The sequence below is a fragment of the Haemorhous mexicanus genome, chromosome 5 (assembly GCF_027477595.1).
Source record: "Haemorhous mexicanus isolate bHaeMex1 chromosome 5, bHaeMex1.pri, whole genome shotgun sequence".
Taxonomy (NCBI): domain Eukaryota; kingdom Metazoa; phylum Chordata; class Aves; order Passeriformes; family Fringillidae; genus Haemorhous; species Haemorhous mexicanus.
In genome coordinates, this window is record NC_082345.1 from 53,690,392 (window position 1) to 53,717,239 (window position 26,848).

General features: G+C 37.3%; 1 protein-coding gene across 5 annotated transcripts in view; it reads left to right on the forward strand.

The window, feature by feature from the left end:
• The window catches only part of CPED1 (cadherin like and PC-esterase domain containing 1), a 143,276-nt gene that overhangs the window by 100,123 nt on the left and 16,305 nt on the right, over window positions 1-26,848 (forward strand). For 4 of the 5 annotated variants that reach the window (XR_009486582.1, XM_059847179.1, XM_059847180.1 and 1 more), the window contains exons 17-18: window positions 18,324-18,441; window positions 23,707-23,843. Coding sequence is in view for 4 of the 5 variants with exons in the window: in XM_059847179.1 (XP_059703162.1) it covers window positions 18,324-18,441; window positions 23,707-23,843 (255 nt within the window). In the remaining variant the exon portion in view is untranslated. Of the gene's footprint in view, window positions 1-18,323; window positions 18,442-23,706; window positions 23,844-24,238; window positions 24,368-26,848 lie in introns of those variants that run through there. The other variant, XM_059847181.1, reaches the window with a different exon arrangement.

Consider the following 26,848-nt stretch of genomic DNA (forward strand, 5'->3'; position numbering starts at 1 on the left):
TTCCTCTTGATCATATTTACATTAAAGTAACTGGGGTTAGTAACCAGTGTCTTCAATTTTTAATAGTTTTAATTGAAATGAGCATAAATAACCTGGAGTTTTCTCTTAGCAGGTCTTTTGGTTTAGAATTCTGGTATCACTATTTTCTGAATCTTTCTTGAGCTTGAAGGAAGACTCATTCATGCCTGTTGAGTCTTACCTTCTCTTTTGTCAGGGTTGGAATTAAATGTGTGAGACTATTTCTTGTTTGGACTCAGATGTTTACTAGTTTTTATCTACATTGTATTTTCACAAACTGTGAGTTCTTCAGTATTTTATACCAATGAACTAAAAATGGAGCTGTATCTCTCTCTACAAGGCTTTTTAAGGATAAACTGTCTAATTAAGAAATGACAAATTATCTTTGCTTTTAACTTAATAACTAGCTACTCGTGAACAATGTGGATTTTTTAATTTAATTATACAATATCACTTAAACTCATGAAGAAGAAGGTGAAGAAGAAGGATTAGCCTCTGTGTTAAAACTTCAATCTTGTTTTATATATATTACTATATTCTAAAACTTCAAGTTTTCTACTATGTGATCTTACACACTTTTGTTTAAACTAAACCCTTATAATTTCAGTTCTATCATTCAATTTTGGAAGCTTTCTCTATGGCCTCAGGTCAAATGTGGAGTTTCTTTGGGGGTCAGTGCCTGTTAGCACAGGAAGTCTGAAATTTTCAGCAGCCATGATTCCTACACATGTCAGAGTCTCTTCTGTATTGCACTGGTTTAAATTAACTTTATAGTTGCAAGTTTCTAGAAAATTGCTATTTGCCCTTTGAATTAATTCCTTTCTACTAATGGTTAGTTAATTCATCTCTGAAACAAGGGAATGTCCTGTAAAGAAGAACTAATAGATGTGAAACAGATATTTGACAAAGAACATTAGTGCTCATTCCTTTTGCCAATTGGTTTTTCCTAGCATTTCATAAGTGATAGATTATGTGTCTTCTCACAGGCTTTTTAGCTATGTTGTGGAATGCCCTTTACTGGAAGACTTTAAGTGAGATTAGTAAAACTGGTGGTACACTTGATCTTGCCTCAGTATGGCAAGATGAACTAAATGACCCTGTGGATTTCTTTACTGACGGATTTTGATCCTGCTTTGTGTGTCCAGGGTTCTCACAACTCCAATTTTTTTGTAAAAAGCTATGCTATGCTACTACATTTAGTTAGTCTAAACTGGAAATAAAGTAGAACTGCTAATGATTTTATCCATTTATTTTTCTCCTATCTAAGCTTAAGAACTTCTCTTTCCCTTCCGTTTTAAAGTGAAACAAGAGAGAAGTATAATTTAGAGACATTTTATTGGCAGAAATCTTGCTCACAAATGCTTTGCTCTGTAAATTAAAGGTCAAGAGGGTTTTAAACCAGGATGTTCCTTGCCAACAACTGCAATTAGGAAGCAATTATTTGTAGCTAATATGGTTTGGGATGGATGCCATCATTAGAACAATGAGACTTTTCCCTTGTTTTTGACCCAGTAAACATTCTGTTATGAAGCTATGTAACCATACATATGGATGTTAGGGAAATGAAGGAAGAGTTTGAGAAAGGAAATCTCTGAATTGAAGGTGAACTCATGATACAGATTTCAACTCAAGTTGAAGCTAAGATTGAGAATAAAGACTTCATTTATGATTGTTGAAGACTTCCAAGGTTGTTGGAGGTCAACAGAACTATGGTGTTATGATTTGCATAAAAGTATAGAAGCAATTACTTTAACCCATTGTTCAAAGCAAGCTATTATGTCTATCTAGTTTAAATTAACAAACTGTAATGTAGTGGAAAACAAAGACACTTTCAGACATGTTTTACTTGCTAGCACAGTAATCTCCAACTATTTATTGCTGCTCTAATGCTTTTCCAGAAATTCAGCCTAATCACTAAAAATTCAATTTGCCAGGAAATTTTTTCTAAATATTGGCTGCATGAAACAAAATTGAAAAGGTAGACTATTTTTTAAAATGCCTTTTTTCATCTGAAGAAAGCTGCTTTGCACAGTTGTGGGAAGCAATATACAGTCACAAGAGGAAAAGTTCTAATATATCATTTTTGCTGCATATTCATAAGAATATATTCATATTCATAGGAAAATTTTATCTGGTCAACTATGCACAATGAAGAAAAATTAGTACTATTTTTCCTATTTTTTCCACTGATATTGGTGGTAATTTCAGCTGAAAGGAAGATGCATTTGGTAAACAAAAGTTGCTTAACGTGTTTTAGCCACACAGTTCCTGTTGTATCTCCTGTTGGAGTCCTGTGCAATGGCCAGTGTCCAAGGACACATAAAGACATAAACCATCTGTTCCAACATAAATATGGGAAACTACTTCTAAGGACATTTGTATCTATTAGCATCACCTGTGTTACATTTGTTAAACTTACACCAAGTTCTAGTGTTCTCAACAAAGCCAGAGTGTATAAAACCCTGTTCTTTTGAAAGAGCAGAACAGAAATAGGACCAAAAAAAAAAAAAAAAAAAAAAAAAAAGCTGCAAAAAGAAGACCTGTGATCACACATAAATACTGAAATAATGCCTTTTTTTAAAATTTTAATACTGCTACACACAGATACCAGAATAGCTGAATATATCTTGTCAAAAATCATAATGATTTATTAGCTTCAGGATCTATCTGGTTTCTGAAAATAAAATTTGAACTGTGATTGCATGCACATCATTAAGCAGGAGTATGTTAGACTGCCTTTTTTCCTTTTATAACACTGTGTAAAGATTTTACCTAAACACACTCCACTCTATTGATGCTTTAATCCAGTGAAGGAAGGCTCAAGGCTCACATATTTTCAGTGAGTAAAAGAACAAACAGTTTCAATTACTGAGATTATGCTTAGTCTATCCAGCAAAAATGCCGAATTTAATTACAAAAAATTAACATTTACCATATTTCAAGCCTAGATAAGACTTCAAAAATAGCCATAGGAATCTAAAAATGTCAACTTGGTCCCTCTGTGTGGGAACATTCAGCTGGATAATGCTATGGAAAGCAAAAATAGGTGTAGGCTTCATTGTGCAAGTTTGGTGTTTGGTCCAGGTAGGTGAAATTGTGCTGTCCTTAGCCAAGGGACACTTTCAGTGATCTCTTCCAGGCACAAACCCAGAAAAGCAGAGTCAATACATCATCCACACCTTCTTTATTAATTCTTTCCACTGGAGATTGTGCTAGGAAATAAACTCTTTATTCCCTGTTGTTGAAGTTTGACAGAATTTGAATGCCTGACTGGCCAAATTAAGACGAGGCATTGTAGACCAAGCTCTGTCAGAAAAGTTAATCAATAAAAACAGAGGCCTCTGGTAGAAGAAATACTGTTTCAGAAAAAGAAAATGGAGTATTGTAATTGCTCTGTTCTATTTCAATAATTCTGTGTTTCATGTCTCTTTTCACCAAAGAGCAGATGGAAAACTGAGTCATGGATCAAAGGTACACTAGACTCTACAGGAATTTAATTTTTCTGTTTAACAAGAAATTAGGCTAATGATCATAAACTTCAGACGGAAGCACCAAAAATTGTGTAAATCCACTGAAAAAGAAATGTGAAAGTGTTTTGTCTCCTCAAAATGCATTTTATTGTTCCCTCTGAAAGCAAGATATTGAAAACAGCTTATCTTCAAAGCTCTGTTTTTCATTGTTGTGGCTTATTGCCCACAATCAGCTACTTCCAAAGCCCATTCAAAGCTCTTGTGTTCTTTGACTGCTTCTCCTACAGATTGTGAAAGAAATTGCTGCCTATTGTGGACCGTTAAGTTTTATATTTGGTTTGCTGTAGGAAAAAAATATTAACAGTGTGTTCTGCTGCCTACTATCCTTACAGTAGGAAAGATGGAGACATACGTATAGGCTGCCTCTGTGCTTTATGGCAGCCTTGAAAGACATTTGTTTGCTGAGCTGCCAGAGAACTGACATGGTACCTGAAGAGCTACCATGTGCATTTCTGACAGCTGCTCCTGCAGCTAACGTTTTACATTGACCTTCTGTACCAAATATTTTGCTTGTTTCTTACTCTCTGCAAAATTGAAAATATGACAGTGGGATGGAAGGGAGAGTCTTCTGTGACTCAAGTATTTTTTCAGTCTGTACACTGTGCATGGGATTTATCTTACCTGACTTCTGTTTTCAACAGTGTGACCTAGTCCCTTTGGATGCCTATGTACTGGGGTGAATTAGCTATTTAAGGCACAGTTCAGTTCTGATCTGTTCTGAATATCTATTTTACCTATGTCTGAGTGGCTTAGCTGTTAAGTTGTAGTGTCTGTGTTTCAGCTCCTAATATTTGGTCAGATGAAACCTATCTTCTGTAATTTATAACCTGAGCAATCTGGATAAAATATGTTTGACTAAAACAAGTCATGCAAGCAAAGTTACGTGAGTCTCGTGTAGAGGAGGTGGGGAATGTGATGCAGACTCCTTTAGCAGGATGTTGGTTGCATTCCTTAGCACATGAAATTCATGTGGTTCAAACCTGATGTTGTAACTCTTGGTACCACTTTGTGACTACTGAGTATCTGATGATGGATATTCAGGCTTGAAGACTTAAGGGGTTCTGAACTGTATACATGTACTTGAGCAGAGTGTAAGCATTTGATTGTAAGGGAATTGACCTGTCTTGGATTTGGCTCTTCACCCACTGAAAATTCCTAAAACTCTTATAAATACAGGGTAAAGTCATTATAGAGGTAACATGATTTTTGCATAAAGGTTTGCTTTGGAAAAGGAAGTGAAAGAAGTGAAAACAAGGCAGGGGGTGAGAAAGAAGACTGGTGATGAAGGTAATTGAGCAGAGAAACCACTTTTCCAATAACAATTTTATTTGAAAGTATAATTGCATAACCTTTTTTTACTTTTATTTTATATGGCTTGAGGTTTTAATCTTCATCCAGGGTTTTATAATCTGTTAGGAACTTAATGTATAATTTAAATAAATGATAGAAAAATGAACCCACTAGTGATAAGAATGAAGGCACTGCCTCTGTGAAATAAAAATTCAAAGTGTTCACTTCTCACCTTATAAAGTTATGAAGCTTTTCTCCAACATACTTTTGTGATAGTTCCCTACCTTTAGGTGTGAAAGTCATAATTAGCTGTCAAAAGCTGTTGAAATATGAAAAAAGCTGACCTGTAAATATTATTTGCTGTTATTATTTTCCAATTGAATAATATGAACAGCAAAGCAAATTAATATACAGTATAGAAGTTTTTATTCTTTTATTTCATTCAGTTTTTATTCTTTTGACTTTTTAAGATCCTACCTGCCAAAAAGTCTCCTTCAAAAGTGTCTATTAATCCTAAACAACAACTTAGAAAGGAAGTAAGGGCCATCTGGAAAAGTCTCATTCGTGGGAAGAACAAAGACATCTATGGTGTCTAAGTGTTGGTGTAGATTTCTGTCAAGATGGAAAGAGCACATCATACACTTTATTTTGGATATGGATTTGACCCTCACACTTGCTGAGCAAATGCTGGACTTTAGGAAGCTTGGAAACTTAATTAAGGACCTGGATCAAGTTCATTCCGCTTGGTAGGAGCATTCTCTTTGCATCAGCTCTTCAAGGGAGCATCTCTGTTCGGGGAATACTTCCAGTAAGTTCCTTCTGTGGCTGATGGGCATTATCCTGGTTCCTCCAGAGGGCTATTAATTTTGGCACCATCCAAATCAACTTCTGAAGCTACTACTGTCCATTCTTTGACTCAAAATGGCTTCAGCTGTTGTGACATAACTTATAGAGCCTCGTTAAGCTGGAATCGAAAAATCAACTCACATGCCAAAATATGAATGACACAATGCTCTTGAGTCAATAGCTTATCTCGTTCCTAAAATGTTATAGAGAAAAAATTAAGACAACTTGGGATTTCGTAGTCATCCTAAATATGTCCAGATTTGCTTCGATTCCCTACGTCTCTAGTGTGTTTGAAGACCCTCTGAACAAAATGGAGGTGTTTATCCCTGTTTGAGCATCTCTCTCATGTCTAAGCTGGAGCATTAGTCCTTCAGAGTCCTCTCAGTCCACTTAGTAAAGTGAATGGAGAAAAGTAATCCTTCAGGGAGTAAGGTGGAGAACCTAACAGATGCCATCACAACATTACAGAAAACAGCTCTTCTTGAAGTCAATAGCAACCCTGTCCTTCTCCTTCTCATAGAGATAAGGATCACTTTTTAAACCAGAATTATAGTTTAAGTGAAAATGGTAAAAAATAATTCAATGACCTTGTACTCTGCCTTTACATAATTTTTGCAAACTGTCTTGCAGCTTTAGAAAAGCCCTGTGAGGTTCCTGCATACTATCTGTGAAAAGGGACTCTTACAATAAATATACTACAGAAAGAAGGCTCTGTGCCTTCCTGTAACCAGGAACTGAAACAGTTCTTCCTATGAAGTGCTAAGTATTTTGTTCTCAACCCAGCAATGTACTAGTATGAGTGCTCAGTCTTAATCATGTGATCCTAAAGCAGGACATGTGCGTTTTGCAGACAGCAAGTTATTCCAGATAAAATCATGATAAACTATGATCAGCTTGCTTCCACTTTCTCATTTTTCTGACAGTGTATCATGATTTGACACGGTATTTTCTTTATACCATTATATCTCTATGAGGAAAGCTTCAGATTAAGGACCTTGTACTTCAGAAAAGAAGGACAAACAGACCTGAAAGCTGCTCCATTGGAAAAAAAACATATATATGAGTTGTATCTAGTAGGGTGCAAACATGAGTATTCAGGAAACTTACACTTTGCTTTAGCTTCTGGCATCTGTGACATTCAACATAAAGCATGGTGAAACAATAGAAATTACTTTTGTAACTTGCTGTATTGGCTGGGGAGAGGTACTCGTTAGTCTTGTGGACCTTAGAAATAATTGCACTCAACAGCTGACACTGAGGTCAATCAGAAGACAGGGAAAAAATATCTTGGGAAATGCCCAACTGCTTTTGAAAACTGGTTATGAGCAGCACACTGCCAGTGGACCACCAGCACTCATAAATAATTATAGCACAGCTTTTGCTGGCTTTAACTCAGAGCTAACTTCACTGCTTCAGTCAGTTACTGGAGGGTGAGAAAGGCAGAATAGGGCCAAGAGAGCTTTTTTTGCTTTACATGAAATGGAGTCTCTGTATGTTTGGGATTTCATAGCTGGCTTGAGGTCATTTGTTGGACCTGTGCTGGACCTTTCCATTCCCCACTTTGCTAGATGATGAAGTTCATTAGCCTAGAAGGAGCTTATTTAATTCCCACAATCACTATGTGGTATTCTATTATAATCAGTCTTTGTATGGACATTTTGTAGTGCAAAATGATAAGCTAGATTTTATCTATTACATGTTTTCTTTGAAGTTCACTCTTTAATATGAAAATAGTAATGCAGTGCTTTCAGACTAGCAGCCAATCTTGAGCTGGTTCCTCCTATGTTATTCTTTCAACACAGTAGGGTAGTAGGTTTATTATTGCAAAATTGAGGAATTTCAAAATATTTCCAAATATTTTTTAGCAGTTGAAAACAGCTATTTAAGCAATTCTATTCAACTACCATAACATGGCACATCTAGACAGTCATATGTCCAAAGAAAACAATTTATTGTTTGTTTAAAACCCATATTCTTCTCTTTCACCTTTCACATATCACCTTTCCCATTTCTGACTTTCCCTCAAGATTTCTTGTCTTTCTCATGCTTTTAGTATGAAAAAATAATTGGAAAAAGACAATAAGTTATCAAACATCAATACTTTTCTATAAGTATCCTCTTCTGATTGAGTCATGCAGAAATGCCATTTTTATGAGAGAAAGGGTTATTAACAGATTAGTGGGAGGATCAGCACAGCAAAATTACTCCACATCTGTGTAGTCCTATAAAAAGACTGTAAAGTTTATACAATATCTACTGTTGATAAAAAGGATGTAAAAAGGATGTGGAAGGAAGGAATTAAAATGAAGTAAAAGCAAGATGACAACATCCTTGCACTAATACTTAATTTAACTTTTATTAAATTAATATAATGTATCTAATATAGATTACAGTTTACAGTATATAGTGGAACCTAATGTATGCTATATACGCTTTATACACTGTAATCTGATATTTGTTGGCATAGATCCTTTCCATTATCTCAGTCCTTTTGTTGGCAGTAAATCCTCTAAGTCTGACTCAAACTGGAAATATTCGAGTTTCCTGCAGCAGCCTAGTCTGCTGCAGGGCCAGTGTCCCAGTGTCCACAGTAAATTCTTGTAGCTCCTTGCCACATGGAAGAGAACTGTCACTGGAGAGCATTTGGCTTATGTGATTGGTTCAAAATTTTTAGGACTTTTTGTAGAGCCTTTTTACTACTGGGAAGACACTCTTCATAAAATTCTTGTTCAAGATAGCCATTATCTTACTGAGGAAAAGTAGGAAGTTGAAAAATAGATGGCTAAAAACTAAGAGTATAGGCAGGTCCAGGGCAATGCATCAGCTAGACTGTTCATCTAAGGCAAAAATATTGAAACTATAATATTCAATCCATTAATTCATAGCTGCTCAGGGAGCATTTCCTGTAATTAAATAATCCTTTCAATCGAAAAGCAATGTGAACCATAACACGTGAGGTTTTGCTACAGGAAGTGAATGTATCTATGCCAACTCTGCTGAAGGAAAAACTTGTTCCACATCTCCAGAAAGCTGAATTTACAGTAATTAATTTTATTAGTAGACACTAGAAAGTTAAACACTAAACACCTCACAGGCTGACTCAAAATACTTCTTTGAGGTGGAGGAGTCCACAGCTCTATAGAGAGTTATTTCTTTGAAGTGATGAATCTTGGTGAGTCAGTTTCACCTGAGCTGGGAACTTTGCCCAGATCCAAGTGTAACCTCTATCCTTATGAGAAAAACAGTTAGTTAACCTGTTTCTAACATGTCAGTGGAAATAATCTGAGTCACTTTGATTAAATTATGTTTGTTGTGCTATGCTGACTGCATTATTTGCTCCCCAGACCTGAAGTAAATCACAAAAATCTTCCAGATGTCTCCCTATAAGGGAGAGTGAATTTCTGTATGAACGTATTTGTATAGGTCAGGGGAAATTCTGTGTCCAATAAGATGTAATTAACTGCCTTAATATCTTGTTGACAGAGCCTAAATTTTTATTTGTGAGGTTTTTTTAAATTTCTATTTCCACTATGTCCCATCTCTGTGCTAATGTGATCTCAATATTTATCAAAGCAAGACTTCAGCTCAGCGTCACTTAGCATGCATTGTGCAATAGAATAAATATAGTCATCAGGCACATCATTTGGTTTTCAGAAGTAGTTGGTTTTTTTGAGGGAGGTCTTGTTCAACTACTGGCTGCTTGATTGCTTTAGCTGAATGAAAGGTACTTGTAGTAAATTACTGCAAAAAGGCTGTTGGAGAAAGCATGGCAAATTCTAACTTCAGCCTGCTTATTTGGCACTAACTGCATGCAATCTGTTTCTGTCCATGTGTGAGAGCTACCTGCATGCAGTCTGTTGTTCAGTGAGCCATCAAGCTGTAAGCATGCATTTTCAGTCTGCTGTCCACCAGAAGGCAAACCTTTAATCAGTATCTTTTAAAAGAGATCATGGTTAGTAAAAATCCATTATATTCACTTCTGTGATTATAGCAGCCAGTATGCTGCAAATCCATTAGAGTCATTTTCAAACCCATTATAGTTTAGAAAATAAATCACTACATGGATAGATTTTTAGGTGTTCTAGGAAAACAAACTTACCCGTCTCACTCCTGTGTCCCAGCTGTGTATATTAGATGAGTATCTGGGAATATGTGAAATTTAGTGCTGGTCACAGCTATTAGACATCAATGAAAATATTCTAACTCAAAGGCTCTTTTGAATGAAATACATAATGATTTTCAAAGTCAAATCAGTCCTTCATTATGTTATTTTTTTATGGTAAGCCACAGTATGGTATAAGGGAAGCATAAATGATAACCAGATTCTGTCTGTAAATATATTTATCTTTTCTGTTTTGATGCAGACTCTGTTATGAGTGTTTTCCAAGAAACTTTAGTCTCAAATGATGTTGACTTAATTCATGTCAAGTAATTTTTTTTTTTTACCAAAGCTTTTAACTGAAGAGGAAGAAGGAAGAAAAAACCCCTGTCACTTCTTTAATCTTCCCATCATCTGACTCTCTTTCATACATAAAGTCATAGTCATACTTTCTGCACTACCATGGGTTTATACAGCACATTCTGAGTATAAGTAGCTGCAGCTGGAGTTATGGATAGTGTTGGATGGAGACCTATCCATGCACCGCCCATGTGTCCCAGACATTTGCACAGCTACTTTCTCTAGTGTCATTTACATATTCTTAGTTTTAGCCCTCACATTTGTTGTATAGGCAACATTGCCTAAACTTTACATCAGTAATAGATTTTTTATTATGTATTGGCTGGTTAAAGTTAGGAAGATTTGTGTAAATGCACTCTATCTAAAAATATACTTTCTCAAGGTCCCTTGACTAACTTTAGCAAACAGCCTGTCTTAATAAGAGAAGGGTCTGATCTTTGGCCAGAAAAGCCTCAGAGATTGATTTTTTATCAGAGATGGGTTCTTTATGGAAGGTCACTTTAAAAACAGAGCCAAATAAAGAAGGGTAAGACAGCTGCTTGCAAGATTGCCAGGCACTATGACCAGCCTCCCACTGAGCTGCTGGGAAAGCTCAAGATGTAGTGATCAGCCCTGCCCAGAGTGGGGTCATTGCAATGAGCACATACCTATTTCATGTGCCTCTTTTCTTCTTCACATGAGAAGCAGTAGTGGATGAGATGGCCTTCCACAGAAAACATGTCCCCAGGCCCAAGTGTGAGGGCCTTGTGTCCCCCTGACTGTCTATATATAGTTGGGTGATATTTTTCAGTTCATGCTTGAGCAGAAAAACCATTTGGAACACTCTCACCAGTGAGCAAGAGTAGGTCCTTTCACCAGCAATATTGTTGTCTGATGTGGAAAGTAGAGGGAATTGACTCACAGTTCAGTTTAGAAAAATTAGAGTAAGAATGGAAATACTGATGCTCCATTTTTTTTTTTTTTTTAATCACATAAAGGAAGCAAAAGAAAGAGAACCAGTGGTCCTATTGAACTGATCCTGCAGAGTTCCATTCTTTCGCATCCTATTTGGCAGTCACCGGGCTTGCTATTCATGATTAATATTTTGCTGAAAAAAATCAATGTTACATTCCTTTTCTGAGGTTCAGGTAATGTCGAGGAGAGTCCAGGACAATCAGTTGGGGACAGAGAGAGATTTAGGGACCCTGAGGTCTAGGGAAACAGAACATGTCCAAGCAGTGTAACTAGGTTCATTATGTACTGTGGAGGGAGGGTTAGTGAGATAAAGCTTGCAGAGAAAGGTTTAATGTTTTTTCTAGTAGAACATCAGATATAACTGAGGGGAAGAAAGCACACACACACAAACACACACATGCACAAAAAGTTTGGGTACAGTCCTTTGTTAAACCTGAAATAGAAGTGTTCCGTTTGTAAATCTTGAGAAGATTCTCTACATGCCAACAAAGTGATTAGGGAGTCAGATATCATAGATAGTGATATGGAAAGGAAAGTATCTTAGATTTACCTTTCTATGGGAGTTATACATCCAGTCTTAGGTTACAGGAGAATCTGTCCTCCACCTTGAATTGCCACATGATCTCTCAGGGATCTAAGAACCTACTTCAGTCAGTCCTTTCTCACACAGCAGTTATCAGGGACTTAATGGTGCTCCCTCCATCCAGTTTCAGGCTATGTTCCTTATGCACACCTATGGACACAGTAGGTTCAAGGCTCTTTACAAGTCAGCATTTAATTGTGTGTTTAAAGCAAATGCAACCAGCTTCCTTGTGAAAGCCTGAGACAGAACTGACCAGAATCTATCTAACAGAATATATGTAACTGTATCCCCTTGACTAGAGGGAAAATTTTGGGAGCTTGAACTGAAATCTCTGCTGCCAATCAGTTGAAAGGGAGACCTAAAACTGTGTTTTCTGCATCACAGGAAAATGTTCTGCTAGGGAAGTACCAATTCATGCTTTATGCTCTGCACTCTCCCAGTAACATGTCCTGAGAACACCTATTTGATCAAGCATTGTGGGAAAAGGGTTTTTCAAACTCTGTTAGTGCTGAAGGGGCCACCTTACATATCTCTGTGAGTTGTGGGTGGCTTTGTCTATGCTCAAGAAAATTAGGCACTTAGGAGGATGGTGGTAACTGAATGAGGGTTTTGAGACGATATGTTACAAGGGTGAGTAGTGCTGGATGGAGCTCCAAGATACAGAAAATAAGAGACAGAGTTGTGAATTGGACTCAAACATCTTGAATCCCTCCTTCAAATCCTAACCTTAGTGTGCCCTGGGCCCTAAATAAAAAAATTTAATAAATGTACTTCACCATCTAAAGGATTTGGTGCTGGAAATGAGAAGTACTTTTGTTACAGTATACCCTGAAACACTGAGTTCATATCTGCAAGCCTTGCTTACTGTGAAAAGCAGCTTCAACAGTGGTGTTGGCAGATGTATAGCTCACTGGACCAAGTCCTAGGCTAACATGCATTTTCAATGTGTTGCATTCATTGTCAGAGTATTTCAACTTAAGAAATCATGAAGGAACAGTAATGCTTTTCGCTCATTCTTTCTCTCATCCCTTTTCATACTTTCTGATTGTAGTGATAATTTTTCAGTCTGAGAAGTTCTGCTGTGTTTGTCATGGCTGTGATATAAAGGTCATAGCCTAAATCAAAGGGACAAGGCTAGAGCTCAAGTGCTTCTTGCAGTTAGAGCATTGATCTTTCTGCAGTGTGATCTGTGAATGCCATATACCCTGAGCATGGGAGGGTAGAGATGAATGCGCCTTAAAAAAAGCTACCAGGCTGTAGGATTTCCCAGCTAGTATTGAATATTTTTTACCTAATTACCAGGGAAAAAATTCAGGGTCACCTCAGCACTTTATTGAGAGAACCATAAATACATAATAATTCCTTTGGCTATCACTTAAAACATTTACTTTTTGCACTGTCAAAGCGCATGGTTTTCTCAAGCTATTCGCCATTTTCAGATAGTGGACTTGGCAAAATTCAAGTCAGTTCACATTCATAGCTTGCATTTGAAAAGATAGATGCAGAGAAGAGGACAAAATAGAAATCGAAAACTGATGCAGCTCTTAAAGTGGCCAGGTCAACATTATCGTATCACTTTTTAAACTAAAAACCACCAGAACGTAAACAGCAAAATGCCTCTCTTTATCTATTCTTCCTTGTTCCTGTTTTATCTTCCTTCTTAGGGAGGAGTAAATACTAAATTCTTTTAATTCCTCTTCTTTCCTGCTTTGTGTACTTTGTTTATAAACCATACAAGCTGGAAATCATCACTGTTCTTTCTTGGGAAAAATTAGCTTCATGAGGAAAACATGTTCGCTAAGAAAGCACTTGAAAAATCCCTGCAGATGTTAGCTACAAATACTGAAAAACACCCCAAACAACCTCTCTGTAATTATAATTAGGTACATTTTGAAATATTTTCCAAAATTTAAGTTTCTGATATTCTAGTCTTAATGGAGTTGGATTTCACAATCAGTTGTCTTGATTCAACTAATTCTGCTGGATCTCTGAGCTGTTCAGAATCATAATTCACAAGACTTTGCTAGATTAAGAGTCGTGTTTTTTAGGTCTCAAGTGAATAATTTTGTTCTGTGGCTCACAAATGCAGCACTTTGAACTGTTTGGGAGCAGGAAGGCAGATAGGGTCTAACTGATGTTGCGCATATAAAATGGAATTGAATCAAAATCCTTCATAGATTAAAAGGATTCTTTTCTATTCCCCATGCACATAAAAGATGCTGAACTAGTGTTATGAAACTTGTAATATTTTCATGAAACAGTTTCATAGTTTTCTCTGAGGTTAGCATTCTCAGTGCAGAGGAATACGCTGCATCTGCTGTAGTGTCAGGATGAAATTTATTTGTCCATATAAACAGTGAGTGCTTTAAGTCTTTGTGGAAAGGCATCTACAGGGATTTTCAAAATTTGTTTAGCAGTTAGTAAAGGTACTCTGTAGTTATGACAACCTTCAGTCACTGAAGATTGTGAACACTCATTATTCTCAAAGAAATTTTATATGCAGAAATTTTGGAATGAGAAAAATCATGCAATTTAGTATGCTTCTATTCTTAAGAAACAATAATATTAATCATAGTAACAACATGAATAGCACAATTAAGAGCTTAAAAGCAATTTAGGCTGATGGCTGTACATTACCCACATATCAAACTGTTCTCTGATGCCCTGACAACATGACCAGTATCTCAGTTTTTTGTATCATTCCTGATCTCCTACTGATGTCTGTGCGCCACATTTTTCCACCCAGGAGTGCACAGACTCCTTTTCTAAAGTGTTTTTATGGCCCCTTCCAGATCTGTGTGTAAATGAACATCTCATAGTCTTTTAATGTGTTATTTGTGACAGTCTTTGGGATCATTGGAGAACTATTATCCTATATTTGTAGATAGAACTTAATAGGTTCCTTAAAAAAATACTGTGGTGATATGAAATACAGTTTCTTTGCTTTAAAAATTAGCTGCAGCACAAGGACACATTACATGAGTTCATCCCATTAATCCTATATTCTCTCTTTAATGGCTTTGTTTGTCTTTTGATTAGACAATGTCTTTATGTATGTCCTAGACAGTGCTTGATGGCTAATTGTAGTCATTGTTTACCATCCAACAGCAGTAGAGAACTGAAAATTCTTGGGAGAATTCCTCTTATGACAGCTCTCTAGACTTATTTTGCACACACACAAGTTTTAGTTCAATCTAGTCAATTTGGGTGTTGAACTGAACTGGCCTGAACCTCTGGATCTTTAGAGGTTCATCTGTCACTGAATAATGCAGCTGGACAGAGGGAGACAGTTGAATGGAGGACAATATGCCAACTGTTCCTTCATTTATTCCTGCCATATTAAGATAGTTGATAGAGTGGAGCTAATCCATCTGCCTACAATTTATTTCCTAGCAATGAGATATAGTTTTCCTATTTCATGAGCTCACTCTTTGACTAATTCTATTAGAAGTCCTTCCATAGCATCATTTTTAATCACTTTTCATTCAGTTTTAGTTATGTGTAAAATAGTAGAAAAAGATTAACTAAAGAGACATGAAAGGATTTCATGAGAAACTCAGGTCAGCCTAAATAGAACCAGATCCAATAAAGTTCAGTCAGTGAGCCTGCAAAGACCAACAGAAAAGTGCTCTAAATTAGCTCTTTCACATGAAGCTTTTTCTGCCATGTCTAAAGTGCAGTCCAAAGGGAGTGAGACAGCCCTGGCAGCACCATGAAAAGAGGCAGTGCTGCAGTGCCTGGAGAAGGTGGCTGGGTGACATGCCAGGCTGATGGGCAATGCTGGCCCAGAGACTGCAGGGTCAGAGCTGACAGGTGGAGGGGTCTCACACCTTCTTACCAAGAACACCCAGTGGGGTTTATCTCATCCACTAGTTCTCAGCCATGCATGGGTTCTGGATTTTGGCTACATATTGGTTGTATGCAACATTAAAATGAATTTATGTGATCTTAGTTATGATTCTTGTTATTTAGTTTAAAACATTCTGATGCACTGATCCTTTATTAGAATGGTAGGGGTAGTCTTCAGTGATTTGGGCTGGGTACAATTTCAGAAATGAGTACTGAAGCAGAAATTGCCTGATTTTGAGCATTGAGCCCACCATTCCCATTGATATTAGGGGTTTTCATATAAATGCAAGAAGGACTTTTACTGAGTAGCTGGCTGTAGAGCCTGTATACAGGCATTCTGGGTGGGAGTTTCCAAGGCACTCAATTCATTAACATAAATCTATTTCCACCAAAAATTATAGTTTTAGCTGTGAATGAACAGAGTTGGATTATTCCATAAAAATACTGAAAAGCCTTCCTTTCTATTTAAAAATGCCTTCTTGAGCTGATAGGTAGCAGCAGGTGTAGATGTTAAAAGTAACTTTATTTTTGTTACGGTGCTTTGTCACTGCTGGAGCACCAACTGTTAAAATGAACACAGATCCTTAATGGTATGACTTCTCCCAGGAAAGTCAAGGACTTCTTACCTTCTTTCCTTTTGCTCCAGTTTCAGAGTAATCATTTTTCATTAAGGTGGATGTGGTGAAAAAGGTAGCACAGCAATTAAAAATCCATTAATAGTTAAGTTAGATTCCTTAATCTGAAGCATTTCTGCATCCACAGTGGTCTTCACTATACAACATTCATCCCATGCATCAGCTGCATGAGTGTGGGTCAGCTTTATAATGCTTTGTTCATCTCTCTCTCTGTCTCTACCTGTGTAATTTTGAAACTGGTTATGATTATTTTTTTTATTTTACTATTTGATTTTACTATGTTGGTTAAAAGCTATGTAGATGTACAGAAGAAAGCTTTATTCCTCTTTTATTTGCTAGTGTCCAGAAAATCTTCCATAAAGATAAAAGAAAGTTTACTAGCAAAAAGCCACACTGATCTTATAGTCAGTCCTAAATGTGCACTAAAGTATGTAATACAAGGGAATTTTTCTTTTGATTCTAATCCAGAAATTACAAGGGCCGTTTTATGTCTGCCTTCTAAGAATGAAGGTTTGCAGGAACAGACACAGAGCAACAACTATCATTTAAGTTTACATGTCTGACTCTCATCTTTGCCATGAGTATCTTTTGTAAACATACTTAAGATCACAAGATGTTTCATCTTTGGGCAAGGAAAGAAGGATGTCATGTCTTAATAAAAATCTACATGCATTTAGAAAAACCCTCAGTGTGCCGTATATTTATGGAGCTGCAGTAAATCTGTAGCTGCCACAGATTCATTTTACATAATATATTAAATATGTCAATGATGGTCTCCTACAAAGGTAAAAATGAAACAAATAGGTCTTGTTCAGGGATTCACAATCTCTCATGACATGACAGTTTAGATGTGTCTTACAAATGAAATGCAAGCAGTGTCCTTTACTTTGAAAACACAACAAAGTCAAAGGAAATCAGTTACACAGTTCCCTGCATGTTGGTTGTAATTAGCAAAAACCCAGCCACAAAAAATTGTTTTTAATGGTATTGCCCAATAAATGTGATTAAAATAAAATTTTGTTCGCTTAAACACATACCCTGGGCAGGATGAAAAGAAAATCCCTCCTATTTTATGGCACTATGTCGAGGGCAATGGAAGCACATTCAGAAATTTGGGTATCTCTTGTGAAGTCCTGTGCAATTTGTTTTACTGCAAGGTAGGAGCTTTCTGATGTTAATGCTAGTTGAAGTTATACTGTTAAATAGCTGAACAGTGTGTCCAGACCCAGAGACTCCCAAACACAGTTTAATACTAGAAGATACTGTGCCATTCATTTTGTCATAACAGCTTTCCCTATTTAGAGAGATTAAGCAGAGGACAACCCACACATAACCACTGGTTTGTGGCTTATTTATGCACAAATACTACCATAAACCTCTGAAGTCACTGGGAAGATCTTTTTCTTTTAATTTTTTTTCACCACCCTGGACTTCAATGAGCTCAAAATAATTGTGAGACAACTATTTCATCTTGCCTTTTGATTGCATAATCAAGAACCACCAGTATGTACAAAATTCTAACGTGTTCATATTGCTATGTGCTCATATTACTGTGTGCAGTGGCACATATTCTACAAACTGTCACTACCTTGACTCTATTAGGATTTAATTGTCTTTTGCTCATTGGTGTAATTTAGGCGCAGCATCCTAGATGTAGCATAATTTCATGGCAACAATAAATGATACTATGTAACAGTTATGAAATTAATTTAGTACCATTTTAGAAAACAGAATTATTTTTTTTTTCTTTAAGAACCTGTATCTCCTGGAGCTATTTTGGGGCATTTCATCACAGAAATTAATCCCATATGACTACAAATAGGCATACAAAATTCCTGAGGGCAAATAGGTAGAGATTATATAATATGTAGAGACAATGTGATGTTACATGAAAAGTATCTATGTTTGCATTAATAAATTTTCTTATATCTTTAGCAAATGTAGTATCTTGTATGTTTACTGTGGATTGGGATAATTTATTGCAAAACCTTTGTCCAAATGAAAAAGGATTCTAAATTTCATATTAAACTATATATTGAAGAGCTAAGGATGAACTAATTGTGAAACTACCCCAAATAACTTTTTTAGTCTTGAAGAGGATTTAAAGGTGATGTGGATGGGCACAGTGCTGTCATTTTCACAGATTCAATTTATTTCAGGACTGTGGTTCCAAAATTCGTCCAGAGGAGTCCTGTGGCTTGCAGCCTCTCTCTCATGAATACCTCTCAGCAATTTCACAGACAGTGTTTAAGACCTGTGAAGCTGGAGACATAAAAGGTTTGTACTTTATCCCCCTTTTTTTCTGAAAATAAAATCATGCACCTCATCAAAGAAAAACTAGAAACAATGTTAACTCTTTGCTATGGACATGCACTAACCTACGCACGACAAATTGAACTAATCATTCCAAATTTGTAGCAGCCAGGTGATACAGCAGTCCTGGCAATGAAGAATGGCAAATGGCAAATTCCCTGCTAAAGCACTAATATTTCTTAAATAAGTTAAATTTTCAGAGAAGCCAAGCAATGTCATTTCCCCTTAGAAGATAACTGAAAAATTCTGCAGAAGTGTCGTACACTGTCCTTCAGCTATGTACAAAGGCTGAAGTGGAGCAGCAGAGATAAAGATATAACCTTCTTCTAACATTAATGTAAAATTTACAAGGCTGCTTTATAGTTCAGTACAACCAGGATTTCATTACTTATTTCTAATCCTTTGATGTAGAGCAGAGACAGTAATTCAGGGTCCAGCCAAACACAGAAGGGCTTCCGCCTCTCCTAGTCACCATGGCACTGTTCTTTAAAGGAAGCTCAACACCTTTCCAAATATAAAAAATTATACCAAATTTATACAATTTCTTTCTCTCTCTCTGTCCCTCTTATAATCAATAAATGCAAATTGGAATATACAACAGAGGAAGTGTCTTTCCTTCGTGTTAACATCACGGAATGAAATTTTGATTTATCTATCAAAAAATCTTTTTTCTTTGAGAAGTTCTCCTTTGATTCACATCTCGTTTGAACCAGGCTATCATATCAAAATTAGCTCTTTGTTCATATTGTTGCATTACCAATAATACAGAAGTCAGCAAACATTAACTGTGTTTTGCTTCTCGAAGGAAAGAGAGGAAGAGAACTAAAAGAGAGCATGAAAACCCAAGTTGTGCTAAGTTCCTGCAGGTGAATCAGGTTACTGCAGTCAGTAGAAATGTGGTTTGCAGCAATAACAAAATCTGGTGTGTAAGATATCACACATTCATTTCTAATTTTCTGTTGCTGTCACACATATGTTTTAATTATATCCCACTTTCCATTCTTCCTACAACTGTATCCAGTTTAAAATAATTCTGTGTGATCTCTCTCTGCATTCAGCAGCTGTCTGGATTTGGGTCCAGCAGAGACATAAATTGATGTCCAACTAAATGAATGTGTCCTAAAGTTACAAGGAGTAAATCTCAGTTTGGGCATAAGACCATAGGCCTAAGGCTATTTATTCTGTAGAAAGTCATGTCCTTTTAAGGATAGTTTTTACTTTTGTCTTTTTCATAAATACAGCTAGAACAAAAAGAAAAATGCTTCCATAGCCTATTCACAGAGAAAAGAAGATGATCTTTGAAGATCTTAAGGTACCAAATGCACACCAAATACAAAAGTAAAGCAGTCATAAATCAACAAATTAACATCAGTCTAGGGTAAATATTTAGATTTTGAATTACCAAGCTAGAATAGTATTTTCTCTTTACAGTGATGATTGTTTGGCACTATAGAAAAACCTTGATTTTAAATTTGAATGCAAAATATGTTTAATTGTGTCTATGACAATGTAAAAGAAGAAATAAAAATGAAAGAGGCTGAAAGAAAAAGCAAAACTATCAAACTAAGTGTACAGCTGTTATTAGTTAAAACTTCCAATTTTAGGCTAATATTTTTTAAATGGAAAGTAAGCAATCCTAACTAATTATTTTGAAAGTATATTTCTTTTCATGCCATTTTATGAGAACAGATTTAGGGAGTACTGGCAATGTTTAATCTCATATCTTAAGCAGAAGATTTATGTACGCAACTGATAACTACTCTAATGAGCCAAAATCCAGCTTTCACTCTTCCTGTGGAAGGCCCCTACTTACAGGTTTTCATAAAGTTTGATTATGCCAATTTTTAATTTGTGAAGAAACTAACAGTGTGCTTCTCTTGCTCTCATTCACTTAACTGTTGGTAAACTTGCCCTTGCCTGACAGAGCCAGTGTTAATGCTTTTGCCTGAAGCACCACAAAATGCTGCCTGATTGAAATGGTGCTGAAAGCTGCATTATGTGCTGCTGACTTAGAGAAGTGAGGAAACAGCAACTTAAAATTGCTATAGAAAATAAGCCTAATTTCCAAACTAATATTGTTTGCAATTTTTTACTGTTGTCTTCTTTTTTATGAGATTCATTTTATCTTTGTCCTATTTTTGAAGGTTAAGAATGCAATGACCAACTGTTGGGAAATTACATCAGGAAAAGTTCAAAAGTTGGATTTAAAATGCACAAATTGTCATGCATCATTAAAAAATCTACGTAAATACAAAACCAGGAATTATTCTGGTTATTAGCATTAAATGCTAGTGCTTCCTAAAAATATGAATTTATCTCCATGTATCCGTGTTCTGAAATCTTTTTACATTTGCCACTAACCTTTAGCCTATGCCAAAAATTGATCTATGTTTTTCATTAATGTACCTAGGGAGCTATTAAACATAAACCAAACTATTTAAAAGAAGCTTTTCAAAAGTTACTTATCACTTTCAGTTGCCAAAGTTTAAACTTTTTATTGTTCAGATATTTTGGCTCCTCAATATTCATTTTATGTAGTTCTACTTTTCTAGTTTATTACCTTAAACCAAATCAGTTCATAAAAGTATGGGATATTTAAAGGAAAATTCCATAAGATGAGGGATATATATGTTTTAGACATTTCCAGAACCTTTATATATTTGGGTTGCAAGAAAAATTACAACATCAGGAAAAAAATACTGAGTTTTCATGTAATTTTAAGATACAGGTCACAACCTGAAACATCTCTCAGATTATTTATTAAGACCTCTGCAGTAGTGGCAGGGTCTGAGTCCAGATTTCAAACCAACCAACCAACCAACCAACCATTCTGTCCCTGCTCTATTAGTCAAAAGATACAAAGCAGTAAAAAGTGTTGGCATGGCACCTATTGCTGGGTTATTGGAGACCTGGCACTTTTTGATTTCCTCATGAGACTGCTGTGAAGCTGGGAATGACCATTCAGTCATGGAATGCAAAGTGGGAGCCAACAGCAAGATCCACAAGTGGCAAAAGAAATCTTGGAGGGTCAAAATATTCCTGGCCCCAGTGGTGGCCAGGAGACCACATCTGGGAGAAAGGGACCGGAAAGCCAAGGGAGGGTCAGCATGAGTAAGGGACTCCCAACAGCCAGAACTGGAAGGAAGGCTACAGTAAGAGAAATTGCCCAAATTCAGCTTCTAGTGTCCCAGCAGAGGAGGGGATTCATTTGGAAGAGAACTTCCTGCTCCAGAACCTGATTATCCACTTTGTAACTTCAGATAAAGATTCTATTTAACCCTTTGATAAAAATTCTACATAGGATCTTTCTTAGGGACCAAAGTTCAGATCTCTCTTTTCACACAAAAATTACCAGGTTACAAGCATGCTATTTTCCTGTCCTAATGAATTTTGAACTTTAAAATGGTCCTTAACTGAGTGGGGAATATTTCCTCTAACAGCTGTGTGATTAGGATGCAGAAAATGCAAGTTTGAAACTCTTCTGAGCAAGAAGTATGGGGTATATCTATCTTCCTGCTTGCACCCTCCCACCATGGTTCCAAGTGTACCTCCTTCCTCTGTCCATGCTGTGAACTGGGCTGCTTGCCCAGCACAGCCTCCACGAGGCACCCATGCCCATGGGAGCAGGGGAAGCTGGGTTATGCTCACTGAACCACAGTGTGCTCAAAGCCAGTGTCCAGGGCTTTGGTTAGGTTCAGCCTGCTATAATTTTCTCCAAATCAGCGAGTGCATCGGAGGATGGTGTATGTTCTGCACAGGGCAGAATAGGGGCAGCTGTGCAGGGTACACAGAAACTGGTATTGCATGGTTGTGGCACTGTGGGATGTATTTGTCCCTTAGATGTACCTGTGGGGGCTCCCATACAAAAAAATTCTTGATGATTGTATTTAGAAGGACTTCTTTATCTGCTAAGATTACTTACCCTGGTGCTTACCAAAACATAGTCACTTGGACTTTTGCCTAAGTGGAAGCACAGGCTGCCTCCCTGGAAATTCTCTTGCTCCTGAGGTAGCAGCTGACTCTCCCAAGGCCATGGGAATCCTTCAGGGTTTCTTTGCTGAGCCTTCCCCTCAGTCCCTGGCCAGGTGAAATGTCAAAAGGCAGCCTTGGGTTCTTTGCTGTGGCAGCAGCAATCCATCAGACACAGCTGGCTGCTGAGCTGCTCCCTGGTAGTTGTGGTGGGAACAGACTCTTAAGCCCAGTCTGATCTCCAAATATTTGATTTTGGGGCTGTTTTCTGGGCTGTCTGTGGTGAGAAACCCATCTGTGGTAGAAAGGCAGTAGCATTGACACAAGGACCTTAGCCTCTGCACGCTTCTGTGTGCCTTTAATACGAACAAAAGAAGGTTTTGCTGGCAGTTACACAGGCACTGGGAGATGCTGTCAGCACTGTGTACTTATAAGATCTAGAAAAATAGTTTCTTTTGTTCATTTCAATACCAAGGCAACTCAAAAATTTTCTGCCTTCCTTCAGAAATTAAATCCTGCAAGCTTCTAGTAGGATTTTGCAAAGGAATAGTTTTAGAAAATCAAAATAACAAAACCATTTAACTTTAGATAAGGGATTACTAAAACCCACTGACCACTTTGTGCTCCTAATCTTCAAAATCATTTTTGTAAATAAGATCAGGCTCTAATAAATCACATATGTTATTCATTTCACTTCACTGTCATCTTCTGAAATGTATTTGTGTAGTCTGGGACGGTCCTCTGAATTCTCACAAGTTAAAAGAAAATTAGTGTTTTGGAAGGAAAGTCTTAATCTTGCTTCATTTTTATATCAGTTGCTCTCAACCATACATCCAACCTTTAGATGTTTCATTTTAGATGAGAATTAATCTTCAGACATGTCTGAATATGAATATTTTCTTTTTGCATTCAACCTCCTCACCCATTTTCTCACATCCCTTCTGTTGAGAAAGGACAAGCTGCTACAAGAAAGGCAACATGAAGTGAGAAATGAACCCACAAATGGCTGTCAAATTTGAGCATTTGCAGCTCTTTCAGGGAAGGGAAAAGACTCCCACCCTAACTAAATGAAGAGGGCATACACAGTGACAGGAAATAGTCTCTTCAGAGGGTTGGAGAGCATTTAATTTAGGGGAAACTCCCTTATGAGGATTTTTTACTCATACATGAGTAAAATATCCAAAAACATCTTGCTTCCTGTGTAATAAAGCCACTCAGAAGAATACAGAGGAGGTGCTGACATTCGTTGCTGTTTTCCAGGGCAGTGGATTGTCCCTTGCCTGAGCTGCTCTGACAACAGGACCTGTGACTGGAGAGCAATAACCTGGCAGCCCCACGGCTGCCGACACTCTGTGCTGGCCAAGCCCGAGCTCCAACGCTGCGTGGAGGGCAGAAGGGTATGTACCAGGCTCTACATTCTAATTCATTCTTATTTACCTGGGTATTTGGTGTCCTGAAGCTTTCAAAACGTTTTTAAGATTGATATGTGACAAAAATCCCTTTTTAACTAGAGACATATTCGGGTGAAAAGTTCACAGGGATGAAAACCAACCTTAGTCCATAATTTAGCCTCATGTGCAGGCACAGTTGTCTGCTGCTGTTTCACAGAGGATCTTAGGTCACACCACTGGAGTTTCAAGACCTATGGTGCAGAAAATGGAGGATATATTTGCATTGCTGTCACAGTTTTGTCTCACATGCAAGTTGGTTTTCTTCTGCTGCATACCTAATGCATGGCATTGCTTGTGCACACTAATCTTACCAAGTCTTCTTGCACATTCTTTTCTTTTAGTGAAGCTTCTAAAGTGATTGCTTGGAAATACAAGGTCTCCTTAATAAGCATGCTATGACTGTTAAACTGTTGAGAGAGAGCTCTGATCTGAGGCTCAGGTACCTTACTGAGGATACAAGTATCCAGAAAGTAAGTAATTAATTGTTATAAAGCTCTTTAAAGTGTATTGCCTAGCTAAGAAAATAGTTACTAAAGGTGGCATTTTGATAAAATCCAAGAGCCCTTCCATATAGATAAATACAAACCCAGTAGTCTTTCAATTATTTTCTCCTTAATTTCTGATAAATTTCTTGCCCTGCACAAGGTCCTTTATTGTCATTTTGCTTTATTTCTGCCTGTGGTTTTCTCTGTTACTATAGAGCTGTGGGTTACTCCTAGAGTATTTTTCTAAAAAAATACTGTTTTTTATGACAGAGGAGAAGCTCAATTTGCTCCTTATGTGCAAAACAAAGGAGCTGGATTGACCAAAGAAAAAATTATTCAAGAATTTAATTGCTTTGCTTTGGTCTTTAATTTCCATGGACATCAAGCTGCTTTGACAAGCAACCACCCTTTGGTCAGGCAATCGAAGGACAGCAGAGGAACAATATGCCACTATGGAAGTGGATTGCCAGGGTGTTGCTGAGAGGATTTGCTGATATTTCCATGTCCCAAATCTGACAACTCATATTCATGAGTGTCAAAAACAGGACAGTATTTGTAAAGGGTTTATTAAAATTAAGTAAATGAATTGAGTGTCTGTGAAGCTTAATTTCTTAATTCAAATTTCATTATATTCTAACTCTCTGAGGTCACTGATCTATTCTAGTGTCAGATGATAGCCAGATCCTAAGTGAGCCACATTAACACATTGAGAAAAATCTCTGTAACTGATAGCACTTTTTTCTCATTCTGCATCTTCTACAGAAGTCTCCTGACACTGTGTGATAACCTTTGCTGCTCTATAGAAATCTGCTGAATTACCTCTGTTACCTTTGCACAGATGTATATTGAATTGGTTTATTCTTTTAAAGTCATCACTCTAAAGCATGTTCCCCTTTTGGTATATTTCTCCTATCTCTTTCTCTCAGATGTTATTTTTGTCATAACCTTGTAGTGATTTTAGTTTTGTCTGAAATTTTGCAGTAGCATTTTTGATTCTTTTACCAAATGAATAAATGTAGAGCCTGGATCCACTCCTTTGTGTCAATACAAGTCAAGAGCTAAGAGAGGCTTTCTTCCTACCAAAGTCAGATGAATAAAAATGGTTCCCTTCTGGGCAGAATCTTCCTGATTCTGCCTTTGATAAGTCAAACTTTGGAATTACTTTACACTGCCCTAAAGATGTAGTAGAAAAAGGTTTGTTTTCATCTGCTCACTGACTCATTGTCTGTGTTCTATAGGTTTAAGAGACCTGGACCTTTTATAAAGGAGCTATTGAGCAGAAGGAAGATAGAATTGTTGTGAACAAATAGATGTTAATTTTAAAAGAAATTTTCATAACTATCTATAAATATTTATATCTTCTCAACTGTGGTTTTAGTTTTGATTTATTATATACCTTGTCTCTAAGTACTACTGAGATCACTGACATCTCAAACTGAAGATACCATAGTTTCCATAAAAAAATAAGCAGAAGGTTTCAATGCTGGAAACAAAAGCAAATGTCAAAAAAAATCAGGAGTGCCAAATGAAAGGGCAAAAATCAGTAACCCAAATGAGGACAGTGAGGTGATCTGGAATGCTGTTTGATTTACATCGTTTGTTGAAGTTAGCTAAGAACAACAGTACCCATTCAGGTGTCCACTCAAAATGGGCTCAACTAACCCGTGTGCCTCTTTATTCAGGGATTTTGAATGTTCAGCTTGTGTAGCTTTGGTCTCTGGAGATAAAAATTCCTTACACAGGACATCTTTGCTGTTGGCATGGACAGAGGAATAGAGTGCCCTCTCAGCAAGTTTGCTGACAGCACCAAGCTGTGTGGTACAGCTGACTTGCTGAAGAGAAGGGATGCCAGCCAGAGGGACCTTGACAGGCTTGAGAGGTGGGCCTCTGTGAACCTTACAAAGTTCAACGAGGCCAAGTGCAAGGTCCTGCTCCTGTGTCGGGGCAATCCCAATCACAAATACAGGCTGGACAGAGCATGGTCTGAAAGCAGCTCTGGTGAGAAGACTTGAGGGTGTTTGTGGACAAAAAACTCAACATGATGCGGTAGTGTGCACTCACAGCACAGAAAGCCAGCCCTGCCCTGGGCTGCACCAGAAGCAGTGTGGGCAGCAGGATGAAGGAAGTGATTTTCTCCCTCTGCTCTGCTGAGACCCTGCCTGGAGTCCTGTGTCCAGCTCTGGGGTCTTCAGCAAAAGGAAAATGCAGACTGTCGGAATGAGTCCAGAGGAGGGCCCATGAGTGGATCACTGGGCTGGGGCACCTCTCCTATGAAGACAGGCTCTGAGAGTTGGGGCTGTTTAGTCTGGAGGAGAGAAGGCTCTGGAGAGACTTTAGAGCAGCCTTCCAGTATCTGAAAGGAATCTAGTAGAGAGATTGGGAGGGACCTTTTTACAAGGGCATGTAGTGATAGGACAAGGGGGAATGGCCTTGAGCTGAAAGAGGGGTAGGTTTAGATATCAGGAA